The sequence below is a fragment of the Mus caroli genome, unplaced genomic scaffold (assembly GCF_978045245.1).
Source record: "Mus caroli unplaced genomic scaffold, Mus_caroli_1 scaffold_11, whole genome shotgun sequence".
NCBI lineage: Eukaryota > Metazoa > Chordata > Mammalia > Rodentia > Muridae > Mus > Mus caroli.
Window position 1 is genome coordinate 28457079 of NW_028227266.1, and position 23372 is coordinate 28480450.

The 23372-nt window shown below is 43.6% G+C and overlaps 1 protein-coding gene across 2 annotated transcripts in view; it reads left to right on the forward strand.

Moving 5' to 3' along the window:
* Prdm10 (PR/SET domain 10) overlaps positions 1-23372 on the forward strand; it is a 103347-nt gene that overhangs the window by 30513 nt on the left and 49462 nt on the right. For both annotated transcript variants that reach the window (XM_085844503.1, XM_085844502.1), the window contains exons 2-7: positions 3758-3952; positions 6456-6620; positions 9117-9176; positions 16238-16445; positions 17763-18004; positions 20055-20258. In XM_085844503.1, the coding sequence (XP_085700629.1) occupies positions 3884-3952; positions 6456-6620; positions 9117-9176; positions 16238-16445; positions 17763-18004; positions 20055-20258 (948 nt within the window). In that variant the 5' untranslated portion in view covers positions 3758-3883. The remainder of the gene's footprint in view (positions 1-3757; positions 3953-6455; positions 6621-9116; positions 9177-16237; positions 16446-17762; positions 18005-20054; positions 20259-23372) is intronic.

The window sequence follows — 23372 nt, forward strand, 5'->3', positions numbered from 1 at the left end:
CAGAAACTGAGTGCCCAACTCCATTTTTCACTGGCCTAGAACTTACCAACCACAACACTGGCTCCTTAAATGGTTTCTGGGGATTGAACCCTGTCTTTGGGTTTACAAGGTAAGCCCTGTGTGGACTGAGCTATCTCACAGGTCCCAAAACCTAGCAATTTAGCAGCATAAGGGTAGTTGAATAAATCATAATACATTCATACAAAGAAATTATGCAGCTGGAATAAAAAATGAAGCAAATATATGTGGATGGAACAGTGCACAAGATAGGTTGTCACACACAAAAAGCGCATGCAGAATTGTTACCTTGAAGGAGTCAATAATTCATTTGTTTGCACTTGGGGAGATAGAAATATATTGTATATGTATTTGCTTGTATGTGAATAAAATGTCTTTGGAAAGAAAAACAAGAAACTGATTCTAGGAATTGTTCCTGAAAAGTAACTAAGAGACTCTGGGGAGGGTGACTGTCCACGTATCTGTTTGTACTTTTAATTTTCAGGAAATTTTATTTAATGCTTATTAAACTAGAAAGAAATGAAAGAAATAAGACAGGCTGGGATCAGTGTGAATTGCTTGCTTATCACCTGTGAGGTCCTGGGTTCCACCTTCTCCTCCAAGTACAAAACACCTTTCTAGAAATTAAACTAAGAGGAGGCATGTGGGGTTGTGTACAGCTTGCAAGGACATCAGTATAACTGCCTGGTCCAAGTATTCCCATGGCTAGTATTAAAAGATGGTATAAAAAGATTCTCCAATTCTTGTATGAGAAGGATACTACTGCATATCTTCTGCGATAATTTTGCTAAACATTTGTATCTTGAATCTAACCTCAGAGAAATATCAGATAAACGGAAGACTAGGAATAGGAAGCTGTTGGAGTGAAGTAGACAGAGAGCACACGCAGCGAGCACACACAGTAAGCAGTGGTTGATGCCAGATTGCATCAGAGCCAGGGAGAAAGCCGATGTTCTTTTGGCTGTTAAGGACAGTAAAATGTCCTTAAATGTCCTGACAGTTGATGAAATCCCAGGAAGTGTGTGAACAAAGTAGAATTGCTGCTCCAGTCTCACCTGCATGATTTTGACTATGGTCTCATGCCTCTAAGACAGTGTTCTCAGTTTTAGGAACTAGTTAGGAATGTGGAGGTAAGGTGGATGATAGAACATGAGCCATTTCATGAGGCCAATACAAAAGGACCATTTGGGCCCCAGGATTTTGAGACTAGCCTGGGCAATTTTTTCCCTCTAGGCAAGGGTTAAGGGTTTCTCTGTAATAGCTCTGGCTGTCCTGGAACCCTGGATCAGCCTGGCCTTGAACTCACAGAGTTCTACCTGCCTCTGCCTCTCAAGTGCTGGGATCAAAGCCATGCACCTTCACCACCCACCTTAGTCTGCGTAATTTAGCAAGACACCATTAAAAGAGACAAGGCAAAGAAGCAGTGTTTGTAATTTACTCTAAAATGGCTGCGGTGAGAAGAGAGAAGTGACCACAGAGATGGTGCAGTGGGACCTCTTGCCGTGTAATCATGAAGGCTGGAGTGTGGATCCTGTCTACTTTCCACATGCTGAGAAGGCAGGCTTCCACTGCCTGGGCCTGGCTTTTATGTGGATTTGGGGGGTTTTGAAGACTCTAGCCACTTTGCCATTTCCAGGGTTTCAGGTACCACTGAATATGGTAGGAGCAGTGTGGCTCAGGGGTGAGGAAGGCAGAAACAAGCTGTTCACAGGCTTCCATGAAGGTGGCTGCTGTGCAGTTCACACATGACAGACAGTTCCTTCGGTCAAGTTAGGTACAGGGCATTATAGTATCCTTCATTGGGCTTTATTTTGATGTAGAGATTGGAGTGTGTGTGGTATAGGACATGCCTCTCATCACATCTTTACAAATATCAGAGAAGACTCTGGTGGATGCTGGCCAGCACTCGTTCCTGTGTGACCGATGCCTTCCCCTGTCTACTTTGGTGGGAGTGGCTAGAAGTGGATCAAGCATGATTAATGTCCAGTGATATTGTGGGATGCCATGTTTTCTGTTCCTCATCAAAGGGAAGAGCATCACCTTAAGAAGAGCTGTGGTCCTAGGCTGGAGAGATGGGTTAGTGGTTAAGCTCACTCCCTACTCTAGCAGATGACACCGTGTTCAGTTCCCAGCACCTATATGGCAGCTCACAACTATCTGTAACTCCAATTTAAGGACTATCATGGCCACTTCTGGCCTCCTCAGGCACTAGGCACACATGTAGTATACATATAGGTAAATAATCATACATACAAGTAAGTAAATCTTTTTAAAAACAAGTTGTTTTAAAGTTTTTATTTTCATTTCATGTGCATTGGTGCTTTGACTACATGTATGTCTTTCTGAGGTATCAGGGGTCCTCTCAACTTGGGATTACAGACAGTCTTAAGCTGCCATATGGGTGCTGGGAATTGAACCTAGGACCTCTGAAAGGTCAGCAAATACTCTTAACCACTAAGCCATCTCTCCAGCCCCTAAAGATAAGTTTTGAAAGCCAGTGGTGGCGCATGCCTTTAATCCCAGCACGTGGGAGGCAGAGAACAGGTATATTTCTGAGGTCAGTCTGATTGAGTAAGTTTCAGGATAACAAGGGCTACATAGAGAAACCCTGTCTTGAACCCTTTCCCACCTAAAAGATAAAAATAATCTTTTAAAGAGTCTTATCTTTTTTTTTTATTACGTATTTTCCTCAATTACATTTCCAATGCTATCCCAAAAGTCCCCCATACCCCTCCCCCCACTTCCCTACCCACCCATTCCCATTCTTATCTTAAAAAAAAAAAAAAAAGAGTCTGGAGAGATGGCTTAGTGGTTAAGAACGCTGACTGCTCTTCTAGAAGTCCTGTGTTCAATTCCTAGCACCCACATAGTGGCTCACAACCATCTGTGATGGGATCTGATGCCCTCTTCTGGTGTGTCCTGAAGAGAGCTATAGTGTACTCACATAAAATAAATAACTAATTAAAAAGAGTCCTATCTTAGAATGCACGGACTTGATGTGTTGGTGTTGGATAGACGTCACTGCTCACTGTTCACTCTGTACTGACCCAAAAGAATGGAAGACTGATTGTGAGCTGAGAAATTTAGTTTCTTTCATGAGCAGTTTATCCCTTGTTTTGCCATTTTTATTATTCCGCTCTTCATTTTGAGTAGAAATGGTAGTGTTCCCGAGGTCATGTCTACTAGGAGAAATCCTGGACTAACTAGCCTGGTGGTGGCAGCGGCACACACCTTTAATCCCAGCACTCAGGAGGCAAAGGCAGGTGGATCTATCTGAGTTTGAGACTAGCCTAGTCGGTCTACTGAGTCGGTTCCAGGAAGCCAGGGAGGGATACACAGAAAAGCCATGTCTCTAAAAAACAAAACAACAACAACAAAAAAAACATTTGAGGTCAATTTGGACTATACATCAATCAGATTAGAACGTTAGTCTCTTATTTACATATAGCTAATACATAGGAAAATAATTTTTCTCAAAAGAACTAAGATTGCCTTTAATATTTATAATGAGGCTTGCATTCTATGTATAGTTCCCATATATATACATATGTATAGACATACATCTAATAATTGTCCAAAATATAGCAGGTATGAATTTTATTATATTATTGCCACATATAATGCATTATTCTTACCCTTTGCTGAGGTATGTTAACCTTTTCTTTCCCCTTTGTAGTTGAAACTAATGTATTAAAACAGCTATCCACTTCAAGCGTGGTTCCTTTCCTGTCTTTCTCAGGGTGCTGCGAGACCTTCCTGCCCTGGATGAGCACACGTGTACAGGGTGTAGGGCACAGAGGAGTGCTCTCTGTCCTGTGCTGCTGCTGTAGGTGGGCCAGACCTGGAGCTGTCCAACAAGGAGGGAATGGATCCCAAAGATGAAAGCGCTCATGTGTGGCCAACGTCTGCAGACCATGAACAGAGCACTGCACAGGTGAAGGACGGGACAGCCTCTTCCAGCTCACTGTTGGCAGCAGTCTTTCATTTGGGTAGATTGTTGGGTAGACACAGCTAAGGAAATAGCAGTGTCTTTGTCTCTATAATGAGTGTGGCTGGGAGGGAGTGGACGTGAGAACTTGCTTGGAGAAGCAGGAATGCATTAGCACTTGGCTACTCCTCTACTCCATAGGCCTTACCTCTGCACTTGGCTGGTAGATGCTGCTTTAGTACCCTCCTTACCTGTGCTATTCTTATCTGATCCTGAAAACCTCAAGCCTTTGCTGGCTTCTTTTGCTGGCTCCTTTTACCTTAGTCAGTAAAGGGTTTCAGTTCTCTATGAGTAATGAAACCTAAGGTATGTTTATAAAGTAAGTGACCTATCTTCTCTTTTAAGACACGGTCTTATCTAGCCTGGAACTCTCTCTATGGTGTAGACTGGCTTCGAACTCCTAGAGATCTGCCTGTTTCTTACTTCCAAGTGATAACAGGAGGAAGCTAGGCCCATAAACTCAGTTTTAAACAGTATGATAAACAGGAGATTTTGATCCAGTTTTTCACTAAATTGTAAAACCATAGTACCTTGTCAAAATCAGTTGTTAATCAAAAGTTAACCTTGAAAGATTTACATGTGCAAATATTACGTTATTTAAGAAATAATCAACACTGCAGTAAGTAATCATGATGATATAATATGACTTAAAGGCTACAGTCTAAAGTTTAGAGAAAGTGATTCCAGAGATGTTTTCAGCAGAATAACTGAGAACACTGGTTTTCTCATGGAAACTGTTCTGATGACGACTTTCATTAATTTATATACTAGGTTTATCCAAAACTAGGAGAAAAGGTGAGGAGTGGGGCAGTTGATCTCTGTGACTTCAAGGTCAGCCTGGCCTACTTAGTGAGTTCCAAGCAGTCGGGGCCACATGGTGAGACTTTGAGAGAGAGAGAGAAGGGGGTGGGGTGGGGAGAAAATGTTTTTGTGAGGTTCTGTATTTTGATCAGGGGCCCTGCCTGTGGGGAATCTGTGGTCAGGATCCCCCTTGTGTTCTTTTTTTTTTTTTTTTAAAGATTTATTTATTCATTTAATGTGTATGAATGCACTGTAGCTGTCTTCAAACACACCAGAAGAGGGCATCAGATCCCATTACAGATGGTTGTGAGCCACCATGTGGTTGCTGGGAATTGAACTCAGGACCTCTGGAAGAGCAGTCAGTGCTCTTAACCACTGAGCCATCTCTCCAGCCCCCCACCCCCCTTGCATTCTTTATTTCCAGTCTTTTCTGCTCCATAGTTGTGCAAATTCTTACTACAGACTGAGAAAAGACAAGTGGAAAAGCTTAGCTTTCTCCTTTTTTTGAGGAAAACATCTGTCCCCCATTTTAAAGCTTTGGTATGAATGAGAAAGTCACAAGATTACCTTACAGCCATGGAAGCTGTGGCACTGTGCTGTGAGCCTAATTTCCCCATGTGGATGCTTTATCTTCAGGTGTAAATTGAAAGTATACAGAAGACAGACTAGTCACTTAGCAGGAAACCTGTTGTATTCCTGTGGTGCTCAATTACACTTGGCCTCTAGCATTCTATCTGGGCATTAAGTTAGTTTATATGTCATCTGTGAAATCTATTATTTCCTACTGGAGAAAACTGCTGTAGAAACAATTAGGACCAGTAGCAAGTCAGGAAAAGAATAAAGATGCCAACCCAGGATGTCAGCACATCAATTATTTCTGCCCCAGATGTGTGCTGTGGTTATCCATCTGAAGACTTTACGTATCCAGGATGAGGCATATGCCACGCCGGGGCCTCCACAGAGTTGGTCTTTCATTGCCAACCACTCAGAGAGGACTTTAGACAACTCAATCCTTTTAGTTCTCTAGGTCTTAGGACACAGATGAATACTTTCCTGTAGACAGCTGAACTTCTTGGCCAGAACCTCTTAAAAGTACTTCATTAAGGGTTTCTGCTTCTTTACTTAGCTGGTGAGAAGGAGTTGTACCACGTCCATCGATTCAGTGACATTTCCTGATTTGCTCCATGCAGTATGCCCTTCACATATGAAGCAGCATGTAGGAGTGAAAGTGACCGTATTATAATGTGTCTGCTGGAAAGCAGTAGTCATTATAAAATAGAATTTTTATGAAAATTTTTATGAAAAGCAATTGCTTTTAGGCCTACATCACAAAGCCGTGTGTGTTTTGTATTGTAAGAGTGGTGTCATGCAGGAATCTATAGTTGCTTTTCCAGGATCAATTAATTGCCCCTTTGTGAATCACCACAAGTTATCTATTTACATTGTGTTTTTAAGGCAAAAGAATTCAAGTCAGCTCTCTGGCATGGAGCATCCTGCCTTCTGGGCTCTAGCTCAGCATGGATGAAGGCTTCTTTTCCTTGTGTTAGGGGTGTTTGAGGTCAGCTGTGCTTGGTTGGCCGTGTGCCGTTGTGAGTTTGATTTTGCTTTATAAAGACAGATGCTGTAGACTTGACTGCTTTTTCCCCAGGTGCACTTTGTTCCGGATGCCGGAACTGTGGCTCAGATTGTATACACTGACGATCAAGTCCGTCCACCCCAGCAGGTGGTGTATACAGCAGATGGTGCCTCCTACACGTCAGTGGACGGTCCAGAGCACACACTGGTCTACATCCACCCTGTGGAAGCTGCACAGGCATGTGAAGGATTGGTTCTGACTTGTTTATTAATTACTATGCCAATTGCTTATGCTTGCTATGGGTCAGTTGTTGTCCTAGATGTTGTGATTCAGTAAACGTTCAGATAAGATTTTTTGCTATCAAGGAGTGTATAATGAATTTGGCAATGAAAGAGATGGTACATTTATTTAAGTCAAATACAGAAATGAGTTAGAACCCCAGTCTCATGTTAGCCTTTGTCTCCAGTGACTACTGAGGTGGCTGGCAATTTGTTACCTTTACTGAGTATCCAGAACCAAGCATTTGTTCTGTATTATATTACATAGTGTATAGCTAAATCAAAGCTGGCTCACTGAAAGCATAGAGATCATTTCAGTTAAATGTGTGAGCAAAGCATCCTACTACCAGCTATGCTGTTTGTTAGTAAATTACTGGATTATAGGACTATAATAGAAGTTATGGTGTATATTCACAAAAACTGTATAGCTTTTAGTTTTTGCCAGTGACTTAAGAGTTTTAAAAAGGTGGCGCACGCCTTTAATCCCAGCACTCGGGAGGCAGAGGCAGGTGGATTTCTGAGTTCGAGGCCAGCCTGGTCTACAGAGTGAGTTCCAGGACAGCCAGGGCTACACAGAGAAACCCTGTCTCGAAAAACCAAAAAAAAAAAAAAAAGAGTTTTAAAAAGACACAAATATTCCACAGATGTTTTTTGACACTTTACAGTGTACAAAGTGTTTCTAATGTGTTACATGTATACATGTGTTTCATATAGTACATGTACACAGGTCCCACAAACCATGCTCACACATACTAATGAAGGCTGAGGCTAGAGTCAGTATGCAGCACATTATATATACTATTGTTATTTCTTCATTTTGTGTTGCATATTAACCCAGACCTTTATGCATGCTAGGTGCCTGTAGCATTGGCCCTGAACCCTTTTTTGTTTTGAGATAGGGTTTTTCTCCTTAGCTCTGGATGAGTTGAATTCACTATTATGTTGACTATTATGTAGACCAAGCTGGCCTTGAACTCACACATGTGCCATGATGCCTGGCTTCAGTTGTTTGTTTGGGGTTTTCTTTTTTTTTTGAAGATTTGTTTTATTTATTGTATATGAGCATTCTATCTTCATGTATACCTGCACACCAGAAGAGGGCATCAGATCCCATTATAGGTGGTCATGTGCCACCATGTGCGTGCTGGGACTTGTCCTCTAAAAGAGCAGCCTGCGCTCTTTTTTTTTTTTTTTTTTTTTTTGGTTTTTCGAGACAGGGTTTCTCCGTGTAGCCCTGACTGTCCTGGAACTCACTTTGTAGACCAGGCTGGCCTCGAACTCAGAAATCCGCCTGCCTCTGCCTCCCAAGTGCTGGGATTAAAGGCGTGCGCCACCACTGCCTGGCTCAGCCTGCGCTCTTAACTGCTGAGCCATCTCTCCAGCCCCTCATTTTTTTTAAATGCATATTTTTATAGTAGGATCCTTGTCATAAAATTGTCCTTGTGTAATATTTCATCAAGAAGCTCATATCACTTCTAAGAAAAAAAAAGAGATTCACCTCATGAAAACATTTCCAGTCTATTACAGAGATGAAACTGTCAGATGGTCACATGGTACTGGGAATGCCTGGGTTTAGTGTTCGTCCTCTGACTGTACTGAAATACATACAGAGTCTGTGTAAAGAGTGGCCTGTATGTAAGTGTTAGTTTATTATAATGTTAAGTAAATGTCTGAATTTCCATAATTTTTAAAATGTCAAAGTGAAGGAATCTCAACTTCTTGCACCAGTCCCTCTGGAATTCAGATTTAACCAGTTTTTATTTCCATAGATTTATGAAAGTCTTGAGCAAATGAAAGTCTTTCAGAGAGATCTGACAGGGTGACTCTCTCTGGATCGGAGGTACTGACCAGGTCTTGGCTGTAACTTCAGGAAAGTCTGCTTTTCTAGTTGTTATGTGTTTATCGTGGCTAAGCGTCCTCATTGTCATTATTGTAGCCACTGGCTTTACCAAAAAAGAATCCACGGGCTATACATTCCATTTGTGTTCTTCCTACTTTTTTGATGATAAACACATGTTCCTATTCTAATAGCGTATGAACCCAAGTTCCTAACATTCTGGTGTGCTCCTACTCTCAGTCCATTTTCACCCACTCACAAACAGGTCTCTCTGTGAGTAGACTTCAGGCTGAATGGTACACTCCATTCATGGCATGTCTTTATGTTAGCATGACATGCCTTTTTAATTAGCTGAGACATTCAACCTCAAGAGGGGCTTTGCTGGAGAGTAGAACACTAAAGTCTGTTAGCCCTTTAGGATGGTTGCTTCTTCGATCTCTGGAGCCTTGTGAATGAAAGGCTGTAGCCAGGTGCAAGCATACTGTCTTTATCTCCTGCGTTAATGAAGGATCACTAGCTATGAGTCAAGGTAATTCTTAGCTATAACTCTCTTAGGAGAGTCATTTTTCCCTGTGGAGGTCAGTAGTCTAAGCTCTTGATATGTTTGTTTTTCTCTAGACTCTGTTTACAGACCCAGCCCAGGTAGCTTATGTCCAACAGGATGCCACAGCTCAACAGGTAAGGAGAAGCCCTTTGTGGCATGTGGAAGTCATATAGTGACTGTCGTGTTCCTGCAGTGTCCTTCTACCCTTATGCCACCTTGAGTGTTTGGATTTTATATGTGCATCCTCTAACTTCTTTAATGGAAAGCAAGCAAGACAGACCACAATACTAACACACCGCAGTCAGTATATTGAAATCGGCTGCTAAGAAAGAGTGCATGGTTAGAGAAGTTTTAAAAGGTAAGCATAGACCAGTGAGGTTGATGAGACAGGAAGATTGGTTGAGTCCATCTGGTCAAGACCAGCCTGAGCAAAATAGTAGTGACTCATCAGATCAGACACAAACCTAAGTAGAATGTTTGTTCAAGTTCCAATAAAAGAATGATCATAAGGGTTTGTTGTTGTTGTTATTGACCTGGTGCCTCTATAACACTAGTACTTGGGAGGCGGAGGCTGGAAAGTCACAGGTTCTGACCCAGATTGAGTTACATGGCTAGGCTTTGTTTCAGGAGAAAGGCAATGTAGAAGAGAGACATAGACAGGGAGAGACAAACAGAACACTCATACCATTATCCACCCTGAAAGCTGGCAGGCAAGCCTCTGTCCAGAGTTTCATGCGCAGGGGGCTCCCTGACAGTTACATGAGGGAGACGTTTATTTTCCAGACAATGATCATAGCATCTTTTTCATCCCTATGAAGTGTAGTTCTGGTGGTTGCTGTCTGTCAATAGCAGCCTGAAAGAGACTGCTGAGGAGGGCTTGGATGGACACAGCAGACGGTAGCAAGTCCCTGTGGCTGAGGAGGGATGGCTGCTCAGTCTACGTCTCCTAGTGTTGTATACTTTCTGATGTGTCCTATTGTGTGGTGCTCATCCCAGGAAATCAAACCTGAACCTGACCAAGTCTGTTGAGTGCTCTGCAGCTGACAGGATGCATGGCAGGCAAACTGGATGAGTCAAGGGTGTCTAAGGCTTCCTGGTGAGATCTACTGTGGACTACAGGAGAAAGGAAATGGCCTCGAGCTTGGGGTTTTTGCTTATTTTGATTTTGAGACAGGGTCTTGTGTATTTTAAGCTGCTGGGCTTGAACTTCCAATCTTCCTGCCTTCACTTCCTATACACTGGGATCACAGGCATGCAGCATCAGTCACACTTCCTATATTGCTCCTTGGGATCCAGCCCAGGTCTTCCATGCATGGGAGGCAAACATTATATGAGTGGAGCCACATCCCACCTAGATAACCTGTTTGGATTTTGTTGCTATATTGGGTTTTTTTGTTGTTTTTTTGTTTTCATTTATACAAGCATTCTACTACTGAGCTTTGTCCCTGACTTTCCTCACAAATAATGGCAAGGGAAAAGAAGAGGAGGAGAGCTAAGAGACTTGGATGTATCAGTGTAATAAAGGCTGTATATGGTTTTCATTTGGATTCTGGTTATATTGAACCAAGTGTAAAAAAAGAGGGAGACAGTTGGGAAAAAATAGCAACAGTGAAAGATTTTTTTGTTTTGTTTTTTTGTTTTTTGTTTTTCTGTTTTTTTTTTTTTTTTTTTTTTTTTCCAGACAGGGTTTCTCTGTGTAGTCCTGGCTGTCCTGAAACTCACTCTGTAGACCAGGCTAGCCTCGAACTCAGAAATTTACCTGCCTCTGCCTCCCGAGTGCTGGGATTAAAGGCGTGCACCACCGTACCCAGCTGAAAGATTTTTAATTAAACTAAAAGCAGTAAATTCTTAGAAATGATAATCTGTAAACTATAAAGATCACTGTAGAGTAATATGTACATACACACACATATACACACAAACACACACACACACACAACTCTTTAAAGATGATGGTCTATAAAGTGTAGGTTTTGCTTCACAGTAATCTAGTGAGAGGTAAAGAGGGTGGGAGATCAGTTAGTGCTGTGAGTCTAAATGGCAAGGATATGGAATTTGTTGCATTGTTCTGCTTGATTGATGCATTTGAGATTTGTTTTTTATGAGTAAGAAAACAGGTTTTTGGTTTTTTGGTCTTTTTGTTTGTTTTGTTTTGTTGAGGTAGTTGTTTAGCATTGCAGCCTAAGCTGGCTCTGAGCCTCTATTGGCTGGGATTAGGTGTGAACCACCATGTCTTGTTTAAGAAAACCATTTTGACTGTTCTTTGTAGATTGCTTCTGGCTATTGAAGACATTTATATCCCTGTCACCTATATGCAGATGCCTGTTCCCACCCTGCCACTGCCGTGCTTCCATTCCTCTCAGATCTTGACAATCTGATGGACAAATGCATTTTGTTGTTTTATTATTCAGGCAGGCTTTAATCGATGGTTTTGTTTCCATTTATACCTCAAAGGGCTCTTCATCTCCAATCTCCCAAAACAATCTGGTCCTTTCATGTTTTGTATGAAAGGAAAATTGTACTTAGATAGCTCTGTGAACCCTGGTGTTATAAAACAGTGTGACTATAGGTTTGGCTTAGCGCCTTGCTTGGGCTTGGTCTTCCTGTTCTTCATGCTGGGGTCAAGTTCAGGGCCCTGTACATGCAAAGTACACAGTACTGCAGAGCTGCATCTCCAATTCTGTCTGTCTGCCTGTCTGTCTGAGTCTCTGCCTTTCTCTTTCTTTCTGCCTTAGCTGAAAGGCCTCTTTTTTGTTCTTACTGGTGCAAAGACCGTTTGAAGCTCTTTTTGTCTGTTCCTTCCTTTGTCTTTAAGAGAGGTAGCAGTGGTGCACAGACATGGAAGCACTCATTCCTTTTTATTTCCAAAACTTAGCGTGTGTGACTTCCCACACACAGAGAGGAAAATATGCTTTCTTAATAATTGGGCCCAGTAGGAGCCACAGACCACTCTGTCTTACTCGCTGCTGCCCAGTGTCATCTCCGGTTTCACTTCTCAGATGAATCGTGTCCTGCAATGCATTGTATAGTTTTGGAATTAATCTCGGGGCAGCATTACATGGGAAGAAGAAAGTGTACAGCATGCTTAGCAAATTCTTTCCTTTCACTGTGATTGTACAGAGCGCAATGTATAGGACTAGTAGCTTCCTTTCAAATTCTTTTCTTCTATGTAAACCAGGCACATACGGGTCACCTACCACTGCCTGGCCATCACCAGGAGTGAATGTATTAGCCTGTTGCCTAGTATTCAAGGAGGGGCAAAGAAAGGGGTGTTTACATCCGCTGCTGCCTTCCTTGAATAGACTGAATTCCACAGGGGCTATTGTGACATAGTGGGAAAGCCAAGTAGTGACAGAACTTGAATTTCATGTCTGCAGCTTGGGGACTGAGATGTACCTCACCTCAAAGGAACTTAGATACATATGTAGAGTTCAGTGGATGCCAGGGGAATTTGAATTAAACCAAGTTGCACAGCATCCCACTGTGTGTTCAGGTCCGTGCTGTCTACATAGAGACAGGTCTTACCCAGAAACGCTCTTTGATGCTTCCCCTGCTTTTCCCACAGTGCTTGTTGTGCTTCGAGTATTTTGCTCCAGCATCAGTCCTCAAAGCTAATGCTGACGTGTGGGACATGGGAAGGTTGTCACGACTGCTCCCATGCCAGCTTTCTCAGCAGGGTCAAGAAGCCAGCAGCAACCTCTCTGAACCACATCTACCGAGAAAAAATGTCTCACTGTAGCTTTAGAGTAACTTTAGAGTTGGGAGTGCATCTTGTGGGTGGGCTCTGCACAGAGATAGGCTCTGAGGAACCGAGGTGTGTGTATGTGGTGCTTTGGTGGAGATAACATTCATCCATCGCTGACACTGGCATTGAGTTTAAGTGGCTTAGAGAAGGTGGGGTAATAAACTCAAGGTGATAAGTGGGGAGGAAGCTGCTTCCTCCCTGCAGGATGTGCTGAGGAGCCTGAGGAGTTTGCATTGCCAGAACTCCCCGCCTTCTCTCCCCACCTTCAGGAGGCGTCTCGTCTGTGTCCAGGCTGAGGCAGAGTATTTTCCTACTCCCCCAACCCCCCACCATTTAAAAGAAAACATTCTGAAAGGCCCCGAGGTTCAGACATAGCATGTTGTGTAAAAGTCTAGGTTAAACGAGTGCAAGTTCAAGCAAACACAGGCCAAACATGCACCTGCATGCCTGTTATCCCAGCCACTTGGGAAGTAGTGTCAAGAATCATAAGTTCAAGGCCGTTCTGATGGCTCTTTGTTGTTTGAGACAAGGTCTTTCTCTATATCCCTGGCTGTCCATTATCATTGTATAGAGCAGGCTGTTCTTCAACTCACAGAATTCTGCCAGTCTCTGACTCCTGAGTACTGGAATTAAAGTCATGTATAAACATGCCTGGCTATGTGGGGCTCTTAAAAAAAGAGTTGCTAGGTTTGGTGGCTGTGATGGTTTGCATATATTTGGCCCAGAGAGTGTCACTATTAGGATGTGTGGCCTTTTTGGAGTAGGTGTGGTCTTTTTGGAGTAGGTGTGTCACTGTAGGTGTGAGCTTTAAGACCCTCCGTCCTTGTTGCCTGGAAGACAGTCTTCTCCTTCCAATGAAGATGCAGAACTCTTAGCTCCTCCTGCACCATGCCTACCTAGACAATGCCATGCTCCTGCCTTGATAATAATGGACTGAACCTCTGAACCTGTAAGCCAGCCCCAGTTAAATGTAAGAGTTATAAGAGTTAAGTCTACAAGAGTTGCCTTGGTCATGGTGTTTGTTAACCGCAATACAACCCTAAATAAGACAGTGGTATATGCCCATGATTCCAGATTTCAGGAGGCAGTGACAAGAGGCTCACAAGTTAAAGGGCAGCCTGAACTACATAGCCAGACTTACTTAAAAAGTCAGGGGGGAAGATGAGTGGGAAATGGCTGGGCATCGGTGAGTCTAAGCTTACTAAGTGATTTAGTCTACTAAGTTGGCAGTAGAAAGGTGGCTGTCATGTGCTGGTGTGGTCTGATGCCACATTCATAGACATGTGTAACTCACTAGGGAATAAGCAGGCAAGATGACCAAGGAGCTGGAAGTTTGGCTGTATGAAAAATGATAGAATAAATTAGGAATTTTTGAGTTTTTGAATTTTTGTATCACCTGACAGAAACATGAGTCTTTTCTACTGAACCTCAGTATAGGCAGATGTGATAGCCTCTTCTCAAATGTTCTGGCTACCTGGGGAGGAATTGAGGCCCAGAGCTGTTGGACGAGCAGACTGTGTTTCCAGTTGCAGTAGATATTCAGAACACGGGAGGGTCAGGGTGTCAGATGTAGCTTGCTGAGGAACATGGTTGCATTTTGAAGGGAGACAAGGGAATAGCATCCTAGCAGAGGAAACCAGCATATGGACAAGTAAATGGTTAAATGACTAAGAAGGACATGGGTTTAATACGGTCAGAAGAGAGGATGCTGGCCAAGAGGAACTTAGGGTCTTGTATAGCATGTGCCAGTCATTTTGCAGGGTGCTACTTATTTCTGCATGTGATGAACAACATTAATCTTGTATGTCACCTAAATGTTTGCTTCTTTGTAACACTGACTTAAGCACAGGGAATATTCACTTCTTTCATTCTATCCAAAACACTTAAGCCTTTCAGAGTGTTTCAAAGGAGAGCTATCAGCTATGAAGTTGTTCTAACCATGTATTGTATATACCCTGTATTTAGTTTGAAAAGTGAAGTGGGGATGTACTTAGTGCTAGAACATTTGCCTCGTATGCAGAAAGCTCTGCATTCTCTTCCCAGCACTGAAGACAAAATGAAACAAAGCAAAGCACTAAGGGGAATGAGTAGTCCCAGATACTGGAGGCAGGGGCAGGGGGTGGGAGTGGGGAGGGTGGGGGTGGTCACTTGAGTCTAGGAGCTTGGAAAGCTTGTCTAGGCAACATAGTAATTCTGTCTGAAAAATAACAAGCTGGGCTGGGGAGAGGCTCAGTGGGAAAAAATGCTTGTTGTACAAGCATGGGAACAGGAGTGTGGGTTCTTAGAACCCACATAAAAACAGGCATGGTGCTGTGTGCCTGCCTGTAACCCCAGTGCTACAGGGTCAGACACAAGCAGATACCAGGGGCCTGTTAGCTAGCTGGTGTAGCTGAATTAATGAGCTCAAGGTCAGCAATAGACCTTGCATCAAAATATAGAATGCAGCAAGAGAGATGGCTCAGTGGTTAAGAGCATGTACTACTCTGCTAGAGGGCCCAAGTTCAAATCCCGGCGCTCATATCAGGTGCCTCCCAACTCCTTATAACTCCAGCTCCAAGGGATCCAGCACCTCAGCCGCTGTGGGCACCTGCATTCATGGACAGATGCCATAATGATTTTAAAAAATGGAGAGTGATAAAAAAGCATCAATCCAATGTTGATATCTGACTTGCATATATGCACGGAGAGGCAAGTGTACCAACTCATGCACTTACATGTGTACACGTCACACAAGCATGAGTTACTAGAAAAGCAAAGTAATTGAAAAAGCCGTAGGTTCCTTTCCCCCAGATTTAATCCAGATAAAAAGACTGACAAGAGCCGGGCGTGGTGGCGCACGCCTTTAATCCCAGTACTTGGGAGGCAGAGGCAGGTGGATTTCTGAGTTCGAGGCCAGCCTGGTCTACAGAGTGAGTTCCAGGACAGCCAGGGCTACACAGAGAAACCCTGTCTGGAAAACAACAAACAAAAACCAATAAACCAAAAACAAGCAAACAAACACAAAGAGACTGACTGTTTCACAGGCAGCCCCGGCTCGAGTCGATGGAAGATGCTTCTGGTGCACCTGAAGCCTCTCAGGAGGGAGGGCAGGTCCTGTAGGCCAACATGAAATGTCCTGTGCGAGCAAGGAATGGAGCTAGATTTGAACCTCGTACTGGTGTGTGTCAGCATTGTCTCAGTCTGCTCAGATATGAGGCAGAAGGCGAGAGGGAGAATAGCGCTTAAAAGCCAAGGGCATTAGACATCTGGAAGGAAGTTAGACTTGTGGATAAAGTTGCCAATGGATAAAAGCTGTTCTTTCCAGAGCCTTAAAAGAAACTAGTATAAAAAATATATCTGTCAAGAGTGTATTTGTTGTGCATGCATGTGGGTCCTAGTGTGCTTAAAAGAGATGCCTGCTTGCTTTGTCCTGTAAGTTTCTGTCCAAGCCTCATACCTGTACATAATCAGGTGCTGCCTTCCATTGAGAGTGTGCATGGTTCCGACCCTCTGGCGACTCTGCAGAACCCCATTGCCAGACTAGATGCAAAAGAGGAAGAGGAAGAAGAAGAAGATGAGGATGAGGATACAGAGGAAGAGGAGGAAGAGGATGCTGAAGACACGGATGTGGAGGACTGGCAGCCTGACCCACCCCGGCCTTTTGACCCCCATGACTTGTGTAAGTTCAGGCACTGGACTGTGCTGGGAGAATATGTGCAAGTGTGGTCAGTTTTCCATCCCATATGCTATCGCATCATCTCTCTCTGTCTTCCCAGCAACCCTAGGAGGGAGGTCCCGACCCTTGTTTTGTTTTTTGTTTTTACTGATAAGGAACCTGAAACCCAGAAGAGGTTAGTTACCTTCCCAGGGTCGAGTGAGTGGGCAGCCAGGCCCACACTGGGGATCTTAGTAGCTACAGTGAGTTGGCCTAGGTCGGCTCTCTGCACTGAGTTGCTTTGTCTATTTCATGGGATGTGTACGGATACTCACAGGTTTTCAGGCACTGCTACACAGGTGCACTCTACAGCCTTTCTAGGCTGGCTTTATTCTGAAGGTTATAACTTTGAGTGCCTTGGAAGAGCTGACTCCAGCTCGGGGTGGGATGCCGCACCCTGAATCGTCCTTCTGTCCTGCCTGCTCAGGCTTCTGTGTTTCCCTTCCAGTTCATTGTTTCTTTCTGCGGCTTTTCATGCCCACGTGGCACACTGACTTCATTCTCCTGAGTGAGCAAGTTTGTGGCTTTGCACCACCCTCATGTCTGGTTGGGGCAGTACTCAGCTCCACAGCTAAGCCCCATGTAACAAAGAACTTTGTTTTGTTTTTCTTTGAATAAGTTTTCAAGGCAGCTCCTTAATCAAATGCACTAAAATTTATTTATCTTATAAATATTACTACAAAGTCAGTCTGCATTACTTGAGAACTGTGGAAATTTCAATTACCTAAACCAGGTCAGCACATAGCCAGAGTGGGAGGGGTGCGATGAGTCTGAACTATGTTTGGCTTGGTTACTTGTCTCTGATTTGTGACCGAGTATCCGGGCTCCTCTTGAAAAGGGAGAGAGCATTCAATGGCTTGAGGCAAATTCAGAATTCCAGCATCGATTGAAAATGTATGTCCCTCCAGGGCTGGACTGACGGTGCTGTCTGAGTAAGAAAGGCTGTGCAGCCTGAAGAGAATCGCATTCTCTGTTTGCCTTAGACTGCCCCTGTGTTATAGCTTCTCAAACTCATTGGGAGGAAGTAGATTAGACGGTCTTGTCAGGGTTTTACTTTTAGCAGGCATAAGGGGATTAGCATGATGTTAAGGGGAAATCACAGCATTCTCGCTGGGCTATGGAAGGTAATACTTTATAGTAGATTGCTAGCATCTTTGTAGGAGTTAACTGACTTTGGCCTGAAAACTTAGATTTGGGATTGTTTTTAGGTCAGCACCTCTTTCATTGGCTCAAGAGGCTTCAAGGCATTTGACTTCGCTTTAAGCTCGCTTTCTCTTGCAGGGTGTGAGGAGTGTAACAATGCACATTCTTCGGTGTGCCCAAAGCATGGCCCCTTGCATCCCATCCCTAACCGGCCTGTGCTCACCCGGGCAAGAGCGAGCCTGCCTCTGGTCCTCTACATAGATAGGTTCCTCGGAGGAGTGTTCTCCAAAAGACGGATCCCCAAGCGCACCCAGTTCGGCCCAGTGGAGGGACCGCTGGTCAGGGGATCAGAGCTGAAAGATTGCTACATTCATCTCAAGGTAACTTGGGCTTTCTACCACTGCACTCGTTCTGTTAAGACTTTCCAACAGTCACTTATATTTTGCCCCGAGTCTCCTTTTTTCCAGATCACACCAGCTATTTGCTAGTTTTGTTTCCGTGCTTTACGTTGCTTCTATGGAAGCTTGGTCTGCATCCTCAGAGCACTAGAGATGGTAATGGTATCTGCTTAAGACATTGCAGAAGTGTTTGGAGATAGGGAATTTGGGGAGCTATGAGTAGTATGCTGGGCTTTCGTCTTAAAACACTCCAGGATGCTGGGGGGAGACAAAACCCTAGGCATGCAAGCACAGGAGCAGAGTTCAGCTCCTCGGCACCCATCCAGCAGCTCAGAACATGGAGATCTCTGGTTCTGAGTGATCCAGTGCCGCCTTCTGGGATCCACATGCATGTGGTATACATACATGCAGGCAAAACACTACCACATATAAAATAAACAATACTAACAACAACAACCAAAAGTGTAATAGGTGTGGTGACTCACCTGTCATTGCAGTAATCTGAGAGTGAGGACAGGATCCTTGGAGCTGGCTAGCTAGACTGAATCAAAAAGATGCCTGAGGGAATAAAAGCAGCTACAGAGGAAGCAGGGCAGTAGCGCACGCCTCTAATCCCGCACTCGGAAGGCAGAGGCAGGCAGATTTCTGAGTTCGAGGCCAGCCTGGTCTACAGAGTGAGTTCCAGGACAGTCAGAGCTACACAGAGAAACCCTGTCTCAAAGAAGAAAGAAAGAAAGAAAGAAAGAAAGAAAGAAAGAAAGAAAGAAAGAAAGAAAGAAAGAAAGAAAGAAAGGGAAAGGAAGAAAAAATCCAATTTCATATTCTGGTCACATGTGCACACTGCATATACCTGCTGGGTAGCTTAAATAATGGAAATATACTTCTCAAAGCTCAGAAGACTGCCAGGCCGCATGTTTGTGTTCATGCTTCCCCTTACTGGGTTACAGCGGCCTTGATGATGCTGTGGTAGCAGAATCACCCTATTAGAGATCTTGACTCCACTGTAGTCACATCTGAGGAATCAGGGTTATAGGATTCCCACATGATTTTCTGGGGGGACCAGGGAGATCATAAAGTTAAACTCTTAATAGGGGGCTTGGTGTACTTTCTCTTTTGTTTATTTTAATAAACAAAAAAAATTTTTTTTTTGAGATAGAGCCTTTCTAAATAGCCCTGGCTGTACTGGAACTCTCTATGTAGACCAAGCTAGCCCCGAACATACAGATTTCAAGTGCTGTGATGAAAGGCACATGCCACCATGCTAACTGCATCTTCTCTTCTAAACCAAATGATGGAGGGCTGGAAATGCATCTTGGTCGAATGCTCATCTGCCTTGTAATCCCAGCATCTGAGAGGGAGAGACAGGAGGATCACAAGATAAAGGTCACCCTTGACTACATGGTGGGCTTGAGGCCATCCTGGGCTACGTGAGAACCTATCTGAAACAAAGTTTTCATTTTAGAGATGGTGTGGTGGCACATACCTATAATCCCAGCAATTGTGAGGCTGAGGCAGGAGGATTGTGAATTCCAGGGTAGCCTGGGCCTAGGGTCAGGTCCTGTGTCCAAAAGAAAGACTTTAACTAGAGTATGGAGACATCTGTGGCAGTGGGTGCCCTGTGTGTGCTGGAACAGTTGCACTGAGACTGTTCTGAGTCTTGGAATGGGTCTGACTTGTGGCGTTCTTTGTGTTAAAGAATAATTCTCAGGGGATGGCAGAGGTGGACACACAGTTCAGCAGTTAAGAGAACTTGATGCTCTTGTAGAGGAGCAGGCTTTTGTTCCCAGCACCTACACGGCAGCTCACAACCATCTATGACTACAGTTCCAGGATATCTGCTGCTGCTTCCGACCTCTGTGGGTTACTGTGTATATGTGATGCACAGACAAACACTCAGGCACATGCATAAAACAAAATGAAAATATATTTAAAAGAAACGCGTGCTTCCTCAGGGCTGGAGGGATGGCTCAGCAGTTAATGCATATTGCCTTTCTGGAGGACACAGTTCAGTTCACCTTCTCTTTGGTTACAGGTTTCTCTTGATAAAGGAGACAGAAAAGACAGGGATTTGCATGAAGACCTGTGGTTTGAGTTGTCCGATGAGACTCTTTGTAACTGGATGATGTTTGTGCGCCCAGCCCAGAACCACCTAGAACAGAACCTGGTAGCTTACCAATATGGCCACCATGTGTATTACACAACAATAAAGAACGTGGAGCCCAAGCAGGAACTGAAGGTACAGAACTGGATCCACAGCTGCCTGCCAGCCAGGGTGATGATTAGGGCTCTTTCCTATAAAAGGATCCTTCCCTGATAATTCCTCTATTATTGAGTGACTTCAGCCTTCCTGTTGCTTCCAGGATCCCTCCCTTTCACAGTTACAAAAGTCTACGGATGCTCAAATCTCTTACATATGTGTATGCATAGAGCCCATGCATGTCCTCACGCACATTTTAGATAATTTCCAGTCTATTTATAATATCTCCTGTAAGATAAATGCTATGTAAATAGTCATCATGCCTAATGTATGGGCTTCAGTACAGATGGTGATGCTGTTATTCATGTATTTTCACTCTGTTGTTGGTGGAACCCTGAACAAGCAGGGCTGACTGTACTGTGCACTGTAGACTTTTAGTAATCTTGTCAATGAAATAGAATGGCAGTAGACCACTTTTTATGTTCGCCAGGGGCCTACAGCAGGGTGTGAGGCATGGGGTGAGGCCCTCACTGTGGGGGATCCTGGTGACGGTGGTAGGTGGCCGACGGTGCCCATGCCAGGGTATGTACTGAGGAAGAGTTACTTGTGAAATGGGAGATTTGATAAAGTGAGATTCAGATGCATGCCTAAGATTTCTTTATCTAAAAATTTCATTTTTTTTTTCAAATAATTTTATGTGCTGGCTTCTGATTTCAGAAATAATTTTTGAGGATAATTGTTAGAATTTATTTATGAACTCAATGACATAATAAAAATTGTGCTATGATTCTCTATGTCATGAGCATTCTTGGTTTTGGGGTTTTGTTTTTTCCCTTTTGCACTGCCAGGTGTTGAATTTTCGTACTTTTACATGATAGTCATCCACTCAGCTACACCCCGGGGCTGTGGATCTCCCTGCACAGCTCAGGCTGCTCTTAAATTAAAACATGCCTGGCCTAGTCTCCCTCATCCTGATATTACAGGCATGTTCCACTGTGCTCAACTGACACACAAGTTTTGTCTGTTTTGTGTTAGGGTCTTTAAAACTATTTTTATTAATTCTTTGGTAATTTCATGCAGTGTATTTTGGTCATAGTTACTCCCACTTCCTCCCATTAACTCCTTCCAGAGCTGCCCACATTTCCCTACCCCCCAAATTTGTATCTTTTAAACAACAATAACACATTGATTCTCGTTTGTGCTTGGGGGTGGGCATCCCCTGGCTTGTGGTCAATCTATCCAGAACCATGAGAGACGGGGCCTTCCATAGTCCTTGCTGGCTTCTAACTCACACGACGTAGCTAAGGAGTGACCCTGACTCCCTGGTCTTCTGCTCCCTTCTCCTTATATTACCAAGAGTAGCATCCAGTACATTTTGTAATTATATATTATATATATATTATATATATATTATATATTATATTATATATTATATTACCAAGAGTAGCATCCAGTACATTTTGTAATAATAGTAATTTAAAAAAAGGCCTGAAAGAAAGAAAAGAATGCTTTTTAGTTACAGAAAGATGTCTTACCTGCTCTCCCTCATCCCTCTCCCTTGGGTCTGGGTAGAGAGCTGCTGAGCTGCATCCCCAGTTCTCTCTCATTGAAACGGCAGATGGAGCTGTGGGGGTGATGATGGGCAGAGCCAAAGAACAGTAAGATGTAATAAATAGCCAAGGCTAGGAATCTGGCTCAGGGTAGAGGACTTGCCTAGCATAGGCAATGCTCCCCGGGCTTGATACCTAGCAGTACAGAGAACAAAAGAAGGCTGGGAGTGGTGATGCATGGCTTTAATCTCAGCACCAGGAGACAGGGTTTACTGCCAGGCTGCTCTGCAAGGATAGTTATAGAGTAACCAGGGCTACATGGTGAGACCGAGAGAGAGAGAGAGAGAGAGAGAGAGAGAGAGAGAGAGAGAGAGAGAGAGAGAGAGAGAGAGAGAGACCCAACCAACCAGTGAACCAAAACAGATAAAAAGGAAGCAGTTGGATGGAAGAGGTCTCTGTAATCACTCCCGTGTTCGCATGTGAAAGCGGAGCAGTGTGTTGTAGTCCGGCCTCACGATGCAGGTGGAGAACTGCAGCAACAGAGCTTAATTGGAAGAAACCAATAGTAAAAACATGTTTAAATGATTTCTCAATAATTTAAAAAAATGCGAAAAGGGCTCAAGATAAAGCTTGGTGGAGGGCACCTGCTGTGTGTGGCACTCTGGAGAGAACCCTCAATATTGCAGAAGACAAAGGTATCAACCAGCAAAGTATGAGTTACTGCCTGTGTTGGTTTAAATTAGCAGAAAAAGAAAGTGACAGTTTTAAAACCAGGGCTGGTGAGATTGTTCAGTGGGTAGAGACAAGCACTTACACAGGCCTGATGACATGAATTCAGTCCCTGGATCCACAAGGTGGCAATAGAGAACCAGCTCCTAAGAGACTTTCTCCTAACCTCTGTCCACGTATCCATCGCTGCCCTGTGCAGGTGTACATACATATCCCTGCCCTGTGCGGGTGTACATACACACCACCACCACCGTAAAGCAGAGACTTTGATTACAGCATTACATTATAGAGTATGAATATTCCTGAACCAATACAAAAGATGTTCAAGATCTCTCAGAGATAATCTGGGGAAACCGTTGTGAAAACAGAAAGAACTAGTTATATTATAACATGGCAAGACTATATTTACTGGCTCTTAAGACATAACAGCGATTAAGATGCTCCATTAAGAATATTGTCAGGTTTTTTTTATTGTAGTCTATTCATAAAATCAATAAAATGATTGTTTCATCATTATCATCCAAGGAGCTACTCTACATTTGATTAGAGCTCAATTAAAAATTATGCCCCACTGGTGTGTGAGTAACAAGGCATGGTTGGCCCCAAGTACTTTTCCTTTTAAAAATGGGGTCTCACTGTGTAGGCCTGGCTGGCCTGGAACTTACTATGTAGCTCAGGCTATCTTCAAGCTAACTGGCTATCTTACCTTAGCCTCCCAGTGCAGGGATTTCAGGCTATCCCACTATGCTGGACACCCTGAGTATTTTCAAAGTAAGTGATACATTCTTGGGTGTTTTCTCACATCACTGCGATTCTGTCTGCAAGCCTTGACACTGCACTGTCCCATTGGGTGGCCTTTATTCTGAAGTGAACA